Here is a 16,098-nt window from a genome sequence, read left to right as displayed (position 1 = left end):
TCAAACTTTTTACCTCAGCCAGGACTAGGTTGGAGATGCTCTAACTCCTTTGACTCAAACAGACTTTAAATAATTAATCAATCATTTAGACAAGTCAGTCGAAAGGAAATGTTTCAAAAAATTTACTCGAATCACTAGTTCACATGCATGTTTACGTCACCAGGGATGAGCTTATTCAATTTACAACACTTCGCCTTGGTACCTTTTAGCACCCAGCAAGTGTCAGACTCTATACAAAATGTTAATGCTTAACATATTAGTACCCTTTGGTATGTATTTGATTTCCTACTCAAAAGATAAAAGACAGACATCCCCTCATGAGGTTAGGGGTTTATGGAGTCATTCTGCAGAGTTTCTTGGACATAGTTCTCTCTCAAAAGAAAGAACGAAGTCGAAATTAGAGAAATTGAGAGAGATAACCCTAGACTTCAAATTCTCAATTCTCACTGTGGCATTCCATAGAAAAACATGCTTCACAAACAACAAATGTTCATGGAAAACTAATTTATACCATAAATTTCATTTAACCCGAATAGAGCATTATTCCTCTAGCTAAACATCAGTATTCGCAATACCTGTGGCTATATATTTATTTCTGAGTATCAAAACTGATAAATCGAACTTGAGACCCTTCAGACTTTTAAAATTTATGTGAACATTATCAACCACTTTAGCTATTAAATGTTCACATTATGAGTAGAATTGTTAAAACAGATTGAGATAAAAACTGAAAAGATATCCAAGGACGACCGTCAAAGAAGATCGGGTAATAGTCTCATATATAATATGTTTCAAGGACTACCGGACCTTGACGAAAGCAAGTTAGCTGATATCAAGAAACAATGGAAGACATGATAGATTGCATTAAGAAGCATGATGAAGTTTGCAATCACTTAATTTACTTGACCTCTTGTATTTCTCTTATAACTCTAACTATAGATAGGTTGGATATGTAAATGCGAAGAGAATGAGAGAAGAAGAAGAGTGCATTGCTTCTTCGAGGACGACGATGGATCGTGGTGCTACTTACTACTTCTACTACCTTTAGGTCAATTATGATTGAACTCTAATTTTTTTTTGGAATCAAACTTCATTAATAGGCCAAAAGGCTAATGAGAATTACATCATGAAGTTGAAAATCAAAGACAACCAAAAACGGACAAACAAGTCAAGTTATGCTCACTTGGGGTGTCTCTAGAGCTGCCTGATCTAACTGGTGGGTTGCATATGTGCTGCAGACACCACTAACCATATGTAGGACGTGCTTTTGTGAATTGATTGTTATATTGAACTCTTATTGAAAGCTTTGGTGTTAAAAGTGTTTTAGTGTTAAAAGTTGAATTGATTGTTATATTTAGTGTCATTTTATTATGAGAGAAAATGAGATGTGCTTTTGTGATCATCACTTAATCAAGAACATTAGCAAAATTGTGTGATCTCCAAGGGCATAGCCAATATAATTCCGACTCTTCTGTGCAGAATTTTTTAGGCTAAGATGTTTCGACCTAATTAATCTACTTAGATAATCTTAATTAAGACAATACGAAAAAGTTTCGATTTTTGGAACGAAACTGAATTTGGAAGATTCCCTCTCTCTTTCAATTCTCATTTTTTTTGTTTTGACTTTTGGACCATATAGTGAATTTGGAAGAGTTCCTCTCTCTCTTTCTATTATCAATTAATTCTCATTTTGTCTGTTTGATTTTTTTGCAAACTGAATTTGGAAGATTCTCTCTCTTTCATTTCTACTTTCTTATATAGAACCAGTTGTTTTCAGCCTCCCATCCACAACTCTAAAATCTATTTTTTTTGACCAAGTGATACTTTCTTTCATTCATAAGTGGTACGAGGATGATAATGTCATTCTTTTGATAACTACATGAGAGTTACACACTTTCAAATGTAAAGTGGCTCATGGAGATAAGGAACTGACTAGACACAGACACAAAAATTTTATAGATCGAGAATTAAAGAAGATTCTAAAAGTCGACAAAAAGATCCTATCGGTAAAATTATTAAATGAGATTAAAAAAATACACAAATAAGAACCCCTATGGCCCTATGTACAAAACTTTAAAGTGGACAAAAGATGGAAATATGAGAGAGAGAACCAGCTGACAGATGGTCAAAAAGATTCTCTCTACACTTAGCATTTTCCTATATAGTGCCTCTTCTTTTCAAACCCCCAAAAAAAAGCAAGCAAGAGAGAGAGAGAGAACCATGGAGGTGGTAAATAATGATGAATCACTACCACTTATTGAAAGATTGAAGTCTTTTAGGTATGTATGGATCTCTTCTACTTCTACTACTACTTTGTCCACCAATTCAGTTTTGTTTTTTCCTTAGGCTATAAATCTGTTGTTTCTGATGAATTAGGGTTTCAATATAATAAATTAAAGATTTGAATTCTATTCGCTCTATGCATCTGATGATGTGTTTTAATGAAAAGAATTTACAACTAGGTTAAAGGTTATACTAGTATTTCTATTCAGATGTTCTTGAATTAGGGTTTCAATATCATAAATTAAAGATTTCTTATAGTTAGTTTTTAGTGAATAAGTTAATTGCATGTGAGGATTTTCATTGTAAACCCTAATAAGAGTTCTTGTGATGCATCTATTTTATATTGGCCTAATAAGAGTTGTTATTGTGCCTAGGCCTAATAAGAGCTGGCCTAATTATTACTGTTTTTCTTTTAGTATTAGATTTTCTAAACCCTAGCTATGATGTTTTAACATTCTTATTGGGTTTGAATGTTGTTGTTTCAGGGAAGACATTTCTAATTGTATAAGTAAGTGGAGTGGGTATAATCTTGAAGACAAGTTGAAATATGCAGATGATATATTTAACAAGGTGCGAGTTCGTATCGGCAACTTGGCGAGGAATGGTGGATGTGGAACATCATCAGCACTATTCTACCATGCTAATTACGAAGATTTGCGTCGCGAAAATAAGCATATGAAGGTACTACTACTACTACATAGATGATGATAATGAAACGATTCTACAAGATCGTCTATCTATATATGTTCGTAGGCCTATGTAGTTGGTCCGGTCGTCTCGGCCGAGAATCTCGGGTCTCATGTCGACCCTCTACCGAGACGAGACTTGGCCGAGAAACCGAGTTAGGATTTGGCCGACAATATTTTCACAATGATAATATTCTTTTTTATTAAGAACGATTGGAGTAAGTTTGTGTTTAAAGTCCAGAGAATTGAGGTAACGAAGAATCAGGTAATTAAGCTTATTACTTAGTACCTATTAGCCATACATCTTGTCTCGGCCGAGATTCTTGGTCTGTCTTGGTCTCGGCCTACGACCGGACCAAAACGGAGATCGAGACCAACTACATAGCCGTAGGCATAATTTACTAATTATTACCTCTTTCTTTCTTTCTTTCTTTCTTAAGGAACTGTTTGTTTTGTTGGATGAGGAACATGAGGCTTTCATTTCCAGTCATACTAACAAATATCTTGGGGATGAGTTTCTTAATTGTCTCATGAAACTATATAAGGTAAATTAGTACTACTAGTAAACTGCTGGACTCTATTATTATTATTGTTATTATTATTTATAGGATATTATTAGTATTTGTTTTGGATCTTAATTTTTGGATTTATTATTGTTAAAAAAGATTGAGATAAAAACTGGAAAGATATCGAAGGACGACTGTCAAAGAAGATCTTGTAGTGTCATATATGATATGTTTCAAGGACTACCGGACCTTGACGAAACTGAGTTAGCTGATTACAATGAGGACAACGATAACTATGTTTTTATCAGGAAACAAACGGAAGACATGATAGATTGCATTAAGAAGCGTGATGAAGTTTGCAAGCACTTAATTGACTTGAAATATTGTATTTCTCTTATAACTGAAACTATAGATAGGATTGATATGTAAATGCGAAGAGAATGAGAGAAGAAAAATGCATTGCTTCTTCGAGGACGACGATGGAACGTGGTGCTACTTACTACTACTACCTTTAGGTCAATTATGATCGAACTCTTAGTTAAAAGTGTTTTAATGTTATATTTAGTGTCATTATATTATGAGAGAAAAAGAGATGTGCTTTTGTGAACATTAGCAAAACAGTGTGATCTCCAAGGCCAAAGCCAATATAATTCTGACTCTTGTGTGCAGAATTTTTTAGGCTAAGATGTTTGGACCTAGCTAATTAATCTTACTTAGATATTCTTAATTAATAAACAGATAAACTAATTAGATAATATTAATTAAATATTACTCACATTTCAAAACTTATTCATAGCTGAGCAGGGCCGTGTTTAAGGGCGTCTGCCCTGGCTGCCCCCCCCCCCCACCCCCACCCACTGAACAGAGGCCCATCTCTTGTGAATCTAAAATACAAAATATATAACTAGCAATACAAATAGAATATCGTAAAGATCTTTAGCTCTACTGGTAAAAGTAGTCCTTTAGCAAACTTGAGACGCAGGTCCCAAACCCCACTGCCTCGTATTCCTTGTTTTCTTTCCTTCCTTTTTTGAATAATTTTGTGAGAATGAGAGCATTATTGCTAAAACAAAACTCACTTATGCTCTGTTACGCCCTCTTTAAACCATTTTGTTGTTTGGGTTTTGAAGTGTTTTTAAGAAAAATAAATCTAATGGTGTGTTTGGATGGCGGAATCATGAATCCGCGGATTCATGAGTTCTTGGGATTCATGATTCCACGGATTCATGAATCCTAGCAATATTTTTTGGCTTGTCTGGCAACTAAGAATCCTATGATTTATTATTATTTGATTATTTTTAAAAGTCTCTAGAAAAAATATTATTTTTGAAAAAAATAATGATTTTGGAAAAAAATATTGATTTCGAAAAAAAATAATGATTTTGTAGAAGCAAATACTTTTTTGTTGATTTTAAGTTTGAAATTGAGGTTCATTAATCCAAAATCCTAGCAAATCCTAGGGGGAAGGGTGGGATTTTGGTCCAATACAAATTAAGGAATTAGGAATTCTTAGGATTCAAGAGTCCTAGAATTCTTGGTAGCCAAACAGACCAAGGATTCATGATTCCTACCAAATTCCACTTTTGATAGAAATCCTACTTAAGAATCCTGCAACCAAACGCACCATAAGTGTTTTTTCAATTCCAACAATATATAAATAAATACATATGAGAAAATCATGATACAAATGATATCATATTCAAAAATAAGTTTGGACTTTAAACTATACATTCCACAAAGAAATTATTTTTTATCATGCAAGTTAGTCATGCTCACTAAAAATCTTTGATCCGCTCGCGGTTCAATATTTTTGCTTGTGATTTTCTATCGGACGAAAGACCCATAATCAAATTTTGCCCAGGGCCCTCAAATTCTCAGCCACGACTCTGTAGCTGAGCCCGTCACTCAACCTCCAACTGAGACTCTTCAAGCATTCAAGATACTTTTAGACGATGCACTGAGCGTTTTTTCAAGGATTCCAGCAATGGATAAGATCAAGTCAGTGGTTACGAAGATGGATTCTAGCCTACCTAGCTTCTTTTACCAGCACAATTGAGACATTATAGGGTCGAAACTTATGCTATATATACATGATACCTTCAGATCAGGCAGTATCAATCCTTCTATAAACACCACAATCATTGTATTAATATCAAAGGTCAGAAATCCAAGTTCCGCTTAGCTTTTTATAGTTTGATTTCTCTTTGCAACCCAATTTATAAATTCATCACAAAATTAATAACAACATAAATCGATCTTCTCTAGAGGAGTGCATCATGTGGCCTCAAAATATTTTTGTCTGGGGCTGACAAATTCTGAACAAAATCATTATTACACAAGAACTTATCCATTTAATGCATAGAAGGTTGTTCACCCTCAAATTTTGATAAGTCTTACTCACTTTACTTTAGTATCGGGGTGGATCAACAAACTGCGTCACACTTTTATGTATGGGTTGTGTATAGTATTAATTAAATCAGGCAGTTAAAAAGAAAGACACGTGCTTTATCAAGTCTTTTATCGTCCATGAGAACAAGACTTTAAAAGACTTGATAAAGCACCCGACCGAACCCGTCCACACCCGTCTGTTTATCTTACTCGTTATACCCGCCTGCGTATATGATTGATTTTAAGCCTGTAGGTTTGTAGAGTTAGCTACAACCATTAGATTTCAAGAGCAAAAATAAGGGTTATTTCCCTAACGGCCCCCAACTTTGTGACCAACTTCCCGTCTGACCCCCTACTTTACGAGAAATACCCATATGACCCCATTCCGTTATAACACCGTCACTCTCTCTCCTCCATCATGTTTTCTCTCTCTGCGAACTCACGCCACATTATTTGTTGCGCCACCTCATCACCTTCTCCGGCGGAGGTCGCCGACCGGCCAAACTTCCGGCCGGCGACCTTCAAATATTAATTTTTTTATTTATTTTCTTTCTTCTCTCTCTAGAAAATTTTTTTTTCCTCACCCTCTCTCTCTCTCAAACTCCGGCGAAGGGAAACCCCTTCGCCGGAGTTTGAGAGAGAGAAAGAGGGAAAGGAAAAAAAATATTTCTAGAGAGAGAGAGAGGAAGAAAGAAATTTTTTTTTTTTTTTTAGTTTGAAAACATGAGGTGGCGCAACAGATGATGTGGCGTGAGTTGGCAGAGAGAGAAAACATGATGGAGGAGAGAGAGTGACGGTGTTATAACGGAAGGGGGTCATATGGGTATTTCTCGTAAAGTAGGGGGCCAGGCGGGAAGCTGGTCACAAAGTTGGGGCCATTAGGGAAATAACCCTAAAAATAAATAACTCTAGAAATCACTTTTCTTAATCTTGTCTTCGTCGTTCTACTTCTCTAGTCTCTATCTCCTCCAAAATCTCAGTATCTCATCAATAATTCGAGAATCCACAATAAACCGATCGTAATCCATGAGAAGAAGCATAGAAACCAATCATAATCCATGAGAAATCTCAATGCTTATCTTGCGATTTTGAATTCATTTACTTTTTAGAATTGTAAAGTGAGAGTTTTAGAAAGTTGTATTTAGCGACTAAACATTTTTAATTTCGAATAAAAGTTTCTTTATTTGTTCATTAGTGACCGGTGTTCGCCCGACCGATACCCGGTTTGCCCGACTATCAAAACGGTCACGGACGGGCACTTTGTTGGAGAAAAATTCGAAATGTCCGCCCGTTTTGTCCGGATGTCCGAATAGACACTTAGGACTCGTGTCCGTTCCGCTCGGACCGGTTGAGTTAGTGTCCGTTTCCCGCCCGTCCGGACCGATTCCCACCCCTAGGTATGCATGGACCTCTTCTTCTATTACATAAATTAAGATTTGAATTCCATTCCATAAATTCATTTTTCTAGGCTATAAATCTGATGCTTCTGATGATGACGGATTAGGTTCCAATTCCATAAATTAAGATTTGAATTTCATTCGTTCTATGCATCTGATGATGTAGTTTGATGAAAGAATTTACATAACCTAATATTAGTTTATATATTTCAACAACAAAAAATAAATAAAAGAATTTATGAGATTAAAATGTTCAGACGTAATTAATCTACTTAGATAATATTAATTTATTTAGATAATATTAATTAATAAACAAATAAACTAGAATTACATTACTTGGCATGTTCCCAAATTGCATATGTGCCCCTCAAAATTTTAGAGATTCATGCACGGATTTTTCTATTATAGGTTTCCTCTAGCCGACCACTCGACCTTAGTTAATTATTCTATTTAGCTATTTCTAATTAATAATAGTAATACACAAAGATAATCGTAATAAATTATCACTTTCGAGGTTGTATTAATTATCATTATAGTCTTAACTGGCAACGAGTCTTCCAAATTTGGTCTCTGATCCTAAAATCAAAACTTTTTGATATTGTCTTATCACTGTTAGTTTTTTTTTTTGTGAATTTGGAAGGTTCTCTTTCTATTCTCATTTTTTCTGTTTTGACTTTTGGACCATATACTCAATTTGGAATATTCCCTTTCTCTTTCGCATTTTCTTTGTTTTGATTTTTTGAATAGCTACTCAATCTGGATGATTCCCTCTCTCTTTTAATTCTCATCTTCTCTGTTTTGATTGTTGCAAACTAAATTTGGAAGATTCTCTCTTTCAATTCTCATTTCTCGCTATAAAATCAGTGATTTCCAACACCTCATCCACAATTCTAATATTTGTCTTTCCCGCCACTCTTCACTCGATCTAACTCCTTTCAAGAACAATCCAAACTCAAAATCCTAGAAATCTAGAAATCTTTTTCTCTGAACATCTTGAGGAAGAATTTTGTAAGATGAGGAGACAATTAATTATAACATGTGAGAACCCTCAGATACATCAAGGGTACTGGGGAACTCTTTTCAAAAATTAAAGATGGTTGTTGGTTATAGTTTCATTAAGTAACGTTGGGACTTTTGTGTGATTTTCTTTTTGTGAAAAGTAACAACTACTAGTTGTTAGTTACTTTGTGAGTGTTGTCTTTTTAAAATATTGGAAACTTCACTATTTAATGAATAACAATTACTTGGGTAAGGTTTGGGTATTGCTTGGTATTATTGTTGTTCGTGTGTTAGCTGTCCAAATTTTGTTGTTTGTTTTATCCTTGTTATATGTCATCGTTAATGAGGTTGATGGTGAAGTTTTACCTTTCTCTCTTCATACAATGTGATTTGATTTCCAACTATTAACAAGGTCACCTGTTCTTTAACCATACCAAACCAAGCGGGGAGCAACACTGGTGGAGTGATTGAATGGTATTGACTCCTACTTAAAGTTACCATTGGAGGCTTCAGAAGAGGAACTTATATATAAGTTCAAAAAAAGTACAGTATATAAAGACGCATCATGTACTATAACATAACTATTTGTAATTTACAAGCTTTATTATACACTGTATGGTGGATGTGAATGTGCAAGTGAGTAGTAGATGCCATCCCCATGGAGATTCTGAATGGGTTTTAATTCCTAAAAATTGTTATTTTTAAATTCATATCTTCTACTGGTACCTCAAATGACTCAATAATCAGTTGATTATTCTCTCCCTAATTGTCTATTAGAGTCATACCACCATCTATGTTGACTAGGCACTAGAAAGTCATTGGTTACTATTTCTGACTAAGTCAGTAGATAATTTCAGTTCTGTTTTCATTAGAGAATTTGTTGTCTACCTATACTTCTATAGTTAACATTTGTTATCAGAGGTAAAAGTCAGCAAAATGAGTGATTTTCAAGTTATTGGTGGAATGAAAAAGCTAAATTATATAGCACCTAGTCTACATGTATCATGTCTTACATGTGCGCATGGTAGTGAAACCAAACAACCAGATGCAGAAGACACAAATGGTTCATTAAGGAAGAAGATAAAAATGGGCAAAGCGATGTTCGTTTTGAAGACAACAATCAAAGATGATTTTTGTAGAGCATATCAGAGATGTCTAACTCCCCAAGCAGCTTGGGATGCGCATACCAAACTGTTGTCGAAGAAGAATGACACTAGGTTGCAACTACTTGAGAGTGATTTGTTATCAATAGCTCAACTACACTAGGTCGCCTACCTTTTCTGACCCTAGACTTCAAAATTTCAATGCTCACTATGCCATCCCATACAAGAAGAACATGCTTCACAGACAACAAATGAATTTATATCATAAATATCATTTAGCCCTAACAGAGAGCATTATTTTCCTCTAGCTAAAGATAAGTATTCGCATTACCCGTGGCTATATTTCTATTTCTGAGTATCAGAACTGTTAAATATTTCTTCTTCGATCATCATCACACCTTGCTCATTTCATCTGCCTTTCTTCAGCTTTCACCTTCTTCAATCCCAACTCCCCATGAAGTTAACAGATTCAAGTATTATGACCACAGTCAGCAAGAACTTGCATCTCCTTCGGCTTCTTCTTTCTGGTCACTCTGTTTCTTCGGTTTTTTGGTTTGCTTATTCGAAGCTCGGTCTGCAGTTGATACAATCTTCGAAACTGTAAATCCTGCAACTTCGAACATCTGTGATCTTTGAGGAATTAGTGAATTACGCAATGTTATATCGATTCCATCGTATGTCCAGACACCTAGAACTGCTTCTCCTTTTAATCCCACAGCAAACCAACCTAGACCAGCAGCAGATACATCCACAGAACTCACATCCCAACTGCTACCACAAACTCGATATTCCCTTCTCACCCATTGGCCAAGTTCTTCGACCCTTTTCTCATTGATGGGTGGCTATGAAGACAAAAGAATGAAAAAAACGCCATGAGATGTTGTTCTGCATTATAAGTTTCAGAGAGAGAGAGAGAGAGAGAGGGGGGGACAAACGATACCTGCAACTGACGACCGAAATGGTCTTCGAGCATTGTCTCGATGTTCTCTGTTTTACCCATATGAAGAGGAAGATATGGAGAAGCCCAGACAGTAACATAAACTGTATCGGTTGATGTTTCCTCTACGTCCAACCTCATGAGACCAGCAATATGAACAGTATGACCAGCCTGTAAATCAAAGATCGGTCACATAAAAAACGAGAGTCATAATTAAAAAGTAAGCAAAAGATAACGGACAGACCTAAGATCTTTATCCAATCAGTATGAGACGGATCATAACATACATCACACACGGAAAAATTAAACAAGCACAGCAAAGAACAAGAAATCAAAATATAACCAAGATATTTTAGCTTAGGGTTATGAGATGATTACTCTTCGATTTTAGACGTGACACACACGACAGTGATAATATTCCCCTATCAATCTGAGTGAAGAAATTCTTCATGAATCATGAATTTTGGTCAGAGCAGAAAGTGCTTCAAGCCTTTCAAATATATATTGACAAATCATCAAACTCATATACAGTTTTACTTTTTAAGTTCAAACTATCATTTAGTAAACTAACTTCTATACTGATTACTGCATGAATCATAGTTTGAGCATTTTATCGTCTCCCAGAGTAAACTAACAAATATTGATTTCATATCGTATTCAATGTTTTAAACTGTAAGCAGTTCAGCGAACTAACCTTGATTCTGTAAGTCCTTGGTTTCAACTCTTTGCTCATTTGAACCAGTTTCTGCTCTTCCCTAGTCAATCTCGTAGTAATCTGGTGTGGATGCAAAAGTCCTGGAGTATCAAACAATTTTGCTTGACCAGGAAGAACACCCTCAACTCTAATAATTCCTAGTGTAGTTCCAGGCACGGGTGCTTCAGTTAACTGATTAATCTTCCCACCTACATGTTTCCCTAGTGAATTGATCAACGTCGATTTCCCTGCATTCTGAGCTCCAATAGCCCAAACATTCCCTCTAGCACCAGCCAAATCACAAACATCATCAACAAGATTCTTTAAGCCCCAATCTCTCACTGCACTAACAAGATGAACACTAGTAATTTTATTAGCTCCTCCCTCACGAGCTCGTTGTCGAACCCAGTGTTCTAATCTAGTCGGCGAAAGAGAAGGAGGGAGCAAATCGATTTTCGTCACTACAAGAACAACCCTAGGTACATTTCCCGACTTCCCTTGTTTCCAAGCTGCATAATTCTCATCAATTGTATCTGAAACTAACTTCACAACTTTACGAGGGAAAGACCCATCAAAATCAGCCGCATCAACAACCAATAGAACGACCGAACGGGTCCCTTTTGTTGAAACCAATTTTCTACCAATAGTATGATCAAAGTCAAAATCAGGTAACAAATTCTCGACAGTGGCGTCTTTTACTTTCCCGTAATGACGTAACGAGTGACACCTAGCACAAACTACTGGTTTAGGATCCAGACTAGCATTAGAATTTGGGATTTCGGGTTCAATAAGTTCAACGAGGTTTCCCTTCTTGAGAGAATTCGATATTTCGGTTTCTTCAGCAATGGGGGTTTTCAAAAAACGGGTTTTATAATTTGGGTCTTTGTTTGAGGGTTTAATAAAGTAGCCAGGAAGCTTCGAGTCCGATTCTTGCATATAAACGCCACAACCGGGACATATCAGGTGATTATGAGAAGTGGTTTCATCAAAGTTTCCTTCTCTAATGAACTTCAAAAATGGTCTAATTTCTGAAGAGAAAGATCTATGAATTGGGGGAAACTGAAATCTATGGTCACATAAATGTTGATAGGGTTTTGATTCAAAATCAATAATCAATTGAGTTAGAGATGTTCGATTCTTAATACATGAAGTAATGGAAGAAAGATGAAATCCATGTTTGAACCTTAAAGGTGACAACTTTCGCGCTAACATTTCTCTTTCAGACAAGGATAAACCCCAATTTGAAAACAAGGGCAGAGATAGCTACTATTAAATCGAACAAAAATGACAATAAATCTGAAAGGCAACAAGTACCCAAATCTGAATCGTTCAAATGCTCTGATTTAAACCCTAAATTTGATTCACTGATTGTTATTCAATTTATCTTCATCTATCAAAATTTTCACCGAAGTACTTGAATAGTAGTTAATATTCCTATTCATAAATCTAGTTTCAGAGAAAAACCCTAACTTACTTGAAGCGGAGAACGACGATTGAGCTTTGAGAGCTTCCCAGGAGAGTACAGTTCTGTAACTAGGGTTTAGGGTTTAGTGGTTCAGTTTAACGATGGCGCCGTTTTTTCACATTCCTGATCTTTTTTTGACGGTATACCAAATACCAATCAACTCTGTTAATATTTCGTCGGTTCGGGTCGGGTCAACCCATCCTTTGTTTGATACTTCAAATAGAAGGGATGAATTATGAAACAAGAAAAAATGAGGCAGACTGTAGAAAGAAATTTAGAAATTTTATTTAGTTTGTCAAAATCATTGGAAGTACGAATTACATCAAGCCACGTAAGATTTCTTCCAGAATCTGCCTAGTTTTTTTTATTTTCTAGTATTTTATTTGTCTTTAATCATGCTTAGTCAACTTGTTTTATCCAAGTCCTGTCTAAAAATCGCATTGCTCAAAATAAACATCATTAAAATATAAACAAACACAATCATTTGTGCGATTACATGAGTAGAAAAGTTATATCTTTTACCGTTTTACAGTTTGCTTTGGTCGATCAATGTAGAGCACCATGTTGTTCTAAACTTTTCTTTAATATCGGAGGAGATTACTTCATTTGGTTGTTTAATCATTTTCTTTCGTCTCAGTTTACTTCTTTGTTACTTATCTATTATAACTAATATCTTCCATTTGTAAAACTATTGTGCACCGTAATTTTACTTGAATGTAAATTTTGGGTGTAGTCGCGTCTAAGAAAATAATTCTTTCCCTTGTCGTAAAAAACTGAAAGAGATATTTTATTGTTTTGGAAATTGATACATGAAATATGTGATAAACACGATTTCTTACAAGAGCGAATCTATAGTCCAACTAAATTATGATCTAAAGTCTAACAACATTATTTATACCTTCATAACCCAAGTTCAATAAACCATGGACCCACCTCCTCTGAAAAATCGAACTTGAGACTTTCAGAAATTTGGAGTTTATGTATGTCAACATTATCCACAACTTGCGCTAACAATAGTTGACAAAGGTAAGTAAATGTTAAACAAACGAAAAGCGGAATGAAAATGGGGTTATTTGTAAGTCTTCAGGTATTAAAAATGAATCTTGTCACACTTGCGGCCAAAAAGGAATGAATCCAAAGATGAAAATTGGATTTTTTTTTTTTTGTCTTATAGAAGAATCAAAACGGTTGAGAGAGTTGGGGCGAAAATCTCCTTCTTCAACTCCTCCTTTATTTATCCTTTCAACAAAAAAAAAGAAACTCCTCCTTTATTGGATGATACATATCAGAATGCCTCACTCCTCATCTGTTGAAGTTGTTGGCTCGTTCAGTCTCTCACCTTGTTGATCTTCTAACTAGGGTAAGCCTTACTTTTATGTTTTCATCTCATCCGATTTCTATATATATATATAGATAGAGAGTTAAAAAATTTCAATTATAATATGTATATGGGACAGGGGAAGGTATAGGGATGATTTCTACACAAATTGATGATGATGCTAATTGGTTGATATTTGAGTTACTAATCAGACTCCCAGTGAAATCTCTTCTCCGTTTTAAGAGTGTTTGTAAGAGATGGTGTTCTTTCATTCAGAAAGATCAACACTTTATTAATTCATACCTTAGTAACCGTTCCAAGACGACGAGTCTTCGTCGTCTACTTATCGTCAATCCTGTACCTAGGCCGTCAACGAGAAAGAGAAAGAGGAACGAGTATGATGATGATGAAAGTAATGAAATGTTCTTTTGGTACGATAGGCATGACAATGAGTCGTACATTACGGCTAACCTAACCTTGTTTCAACAAGACAACAACAACAACAAAAGAGGAGACACTAGTGGCAGTACAAATGTTGTTATGGTTGACACAGTAAGCCAGGTGGATTCTACGGATTACGATATCATTTCTAATACTGTAAATGGTTTAATGTGTCTCATTCGGTCACGTTACAAGCATGCTGTTCGTATATTCAATATCACTACCAGAGAATTGTCACCATGGTTTCAATCATCACTGTTAACGAAAGAAAATGGGTGTTGGGGGTTAAAGAACTATAGCAGGGCAGAGCCCAACTACCAATTTGGTTTTGATCATTCCACTAATGAACTCAAATTGGTCTGTCTCTGGCAAGTTACCTCTTCCGTTCTTGGACAAACTTTTTTGATTTGTGAGGTATTGACAGTAGGGCGTGAAGGTATTAATGGAAATAACAGATGGAGGAGGATCGAAAAGGTCGCAAATGTGCCTTATTGCCTGGCGGAAGATTCCGTTCATGTGAATGGTGTTATTTATTGGAGCAGTTTTGACTTTCATAATGACACCTGGTATAGTAAACATCGTCCTGTATACCTATTGGCATTTGATTTAAGAACAGAGAAGTTTAGGACAATTACAGTTTCTAATTTCATCCCTGATCAAATTGGAGATGGTATCGAAGGAGAATTCAACCCCCTCTGCAATTATTCATATTATATTGATTATGGGGTGCGTGTTAATTTATTAGAAGTGAGTGGACGTTTAGCTTTGTTAGTTAGAATGAGCAATTGTCTGTTCAAGATGTATATTTATGAAGATGATGATTACAAGTTAGAAGAGGAAATCAATCGAATGCCTATTGGCAGCGGTGGTAGTTTTCCAAATAATAGCGCTGGAAGATGGAGTGAGGCGAGTAGTATCACATTGCCTTTTAATTTAGGGAAGAGATGTGGTGTTAGATTTTGTAAATTTGTAGGATCAGATGACGAGATAATTATAACATCATCTGAGGGACGAGATTGTGATAAAGAAGCGAGGAAGAAGAAATGTGTATCTTTTTATTCTTACAATTGGAAGAAGGGCAGTTGGAGAGAGTTTGAAGTAGGTGGAAAATTCTCATCGGTTCCACATTTATGCACCAAATGTTTTGTTACTACTTTCTCGGAGAGTCTTTTGCCGGTTAACAATGACAAAGCCCTCTTGTTTGAATAGGAGGTGGCTTGTTCTAATCGATATTTATGTTATTTTGGGTTAAAGTTTCATATATAATGAGAAAATATGAGTGGTACAGGATGTCTTAGGTTGATATTTTATTGGTACTTACAATTTTTTTTTCTTCCGGTGGTGATGAAATTGAATTATAAAACTTTTTCGATGCTATAGCTTTCATGTTGTCTTGTATTTTAATTTCTTCTTGCTTAACTGAATGACATATTAGTAACTAGTGGATATGGTACTTTCCTGAATTTAAAAATAATTTGAAACCCAATAGATGGTGTAATGAAAGAATGAGTTGGTGCAAGAAGAAACAAATTGGGTTGATGCTGGATTTTGAATTCAACCATCACCCTTTCTACCTAATAAATCTTAACATGCATCAAGTAAAGATAAAAACCTCTTGAATCAACCCTGTGGTTAACTTGAAATATAACCAGAGTTGGAGTACACAAAGTTATTTTTAAAATATTCTAAAATCATTACATAACTCGGTGAAACAACACATAATCCTTGGCTGCGCCCTCTGACGAGTATCGCTAGCATCCTACGGAGCAACCCCGCCGAGACAGCCAAGAAAATGGCTAAAAGTCAAAGTATTAAGTATAAACTAGACGGAAAGTAGGGGCGACCTCTTCTCCATCGATTTGCATCGTCTTTCAAATATTT

General features: G+C 35.5%; 3 protein-coding genes across 3 annotated transcripts; 2 read left to right on the top strand and 1 right to left on the bottom strand.

The window, feature by feature from the left end:
- Positions 1-1,783: 1,783 nt before the first annotated feature.
- LOC147540673 (uncharacterized) lies at positions 1,784-4,082 on the top strand. The gene is made up of 4 exons (XM_086644255.1): positions 1,784-2,279; positions 2,769-2,964; positions 3,410-3,514; positions 3,635-4,082. Exons 1-4 carry the CDS (start codon positions 2,122-2,124, stop codon positions 3,902-3,904), a joined length of 729 nt encoding a protein of 242 aa, XP_086500381.1. The 5' UTR covers positions 1,784-2,121; the 3' UTR covers positions 3,905-4,082.
- A 5,517-nt stretch (positions 4,083-9,599) lies between these two features.
- Positions 9,600-12,715, bottom strand: LOC147540672 (P-loop containing nucleoside triphosphate hydrolases superfamily protein). Its single transcript, XM_086642113.1, has 3 exons — positions 10,994-12,715; positions 10,303-10,470; positions 9,600-10,204 (listed from the first exon to the last, which is right to left on the bottom strand). Exons 1-3 carry the CDS (start codon positions 12,203-12,205, stop codon positions 9,851-9,853), a joined length of 1,734 nt encoding a protein of 577 aa, XP_086498239.1. The 5' UTR covers positions 12,206-12,715; the 3' UTR covers positions 9,600-9,850.
- A 942-nt stretch (positions 12,716-13,657) lies between these two features.
- On the top strand, positions 13,658-15,592 carry LOC147540671 (F-box protein At4g19940-like). The gene is made up of 2 exons (XM_086642356.1): positions 13,658-13,818; positions 13,916-15,592. The coding sequence occupies exon 2, from the start codon at positions 13,930-13,932 to the stop codon at positions 15,424-15,426; it is 1,497 nt and encodes a 498-aa protein (XP_086498482.1). The 5' UTR covers positions 13,658-13,818; positions 13,916-13,929; the 3' UTR covers positions 15,427-15,592.
- Positions 15,593-16,098: the final 506 nt, after the last annotated feature.

The sequence above is a fragment of the Eschscholzia californica genome, unplaced genomic scaffold (assembly GCF_041429995.1).
Source record: "Eschscholzia californica isolate CP2 unplaced genomic scaffold, dmEscCali1.0.p SCAF_5, whole genome shotgun sequence".
In the NCBI taxonomy this organism is placed as follows: domain Eukaryota; kingdom Viridiplantae; phylum Streptophyta; class Magnoliopsida; order Ranunculales; family Papaveraceae; genus Eschscholzia; species Eschscholzia californica.
This window is presented reverse-complemented; position numbering and strand designations above follow the sequence as displayed.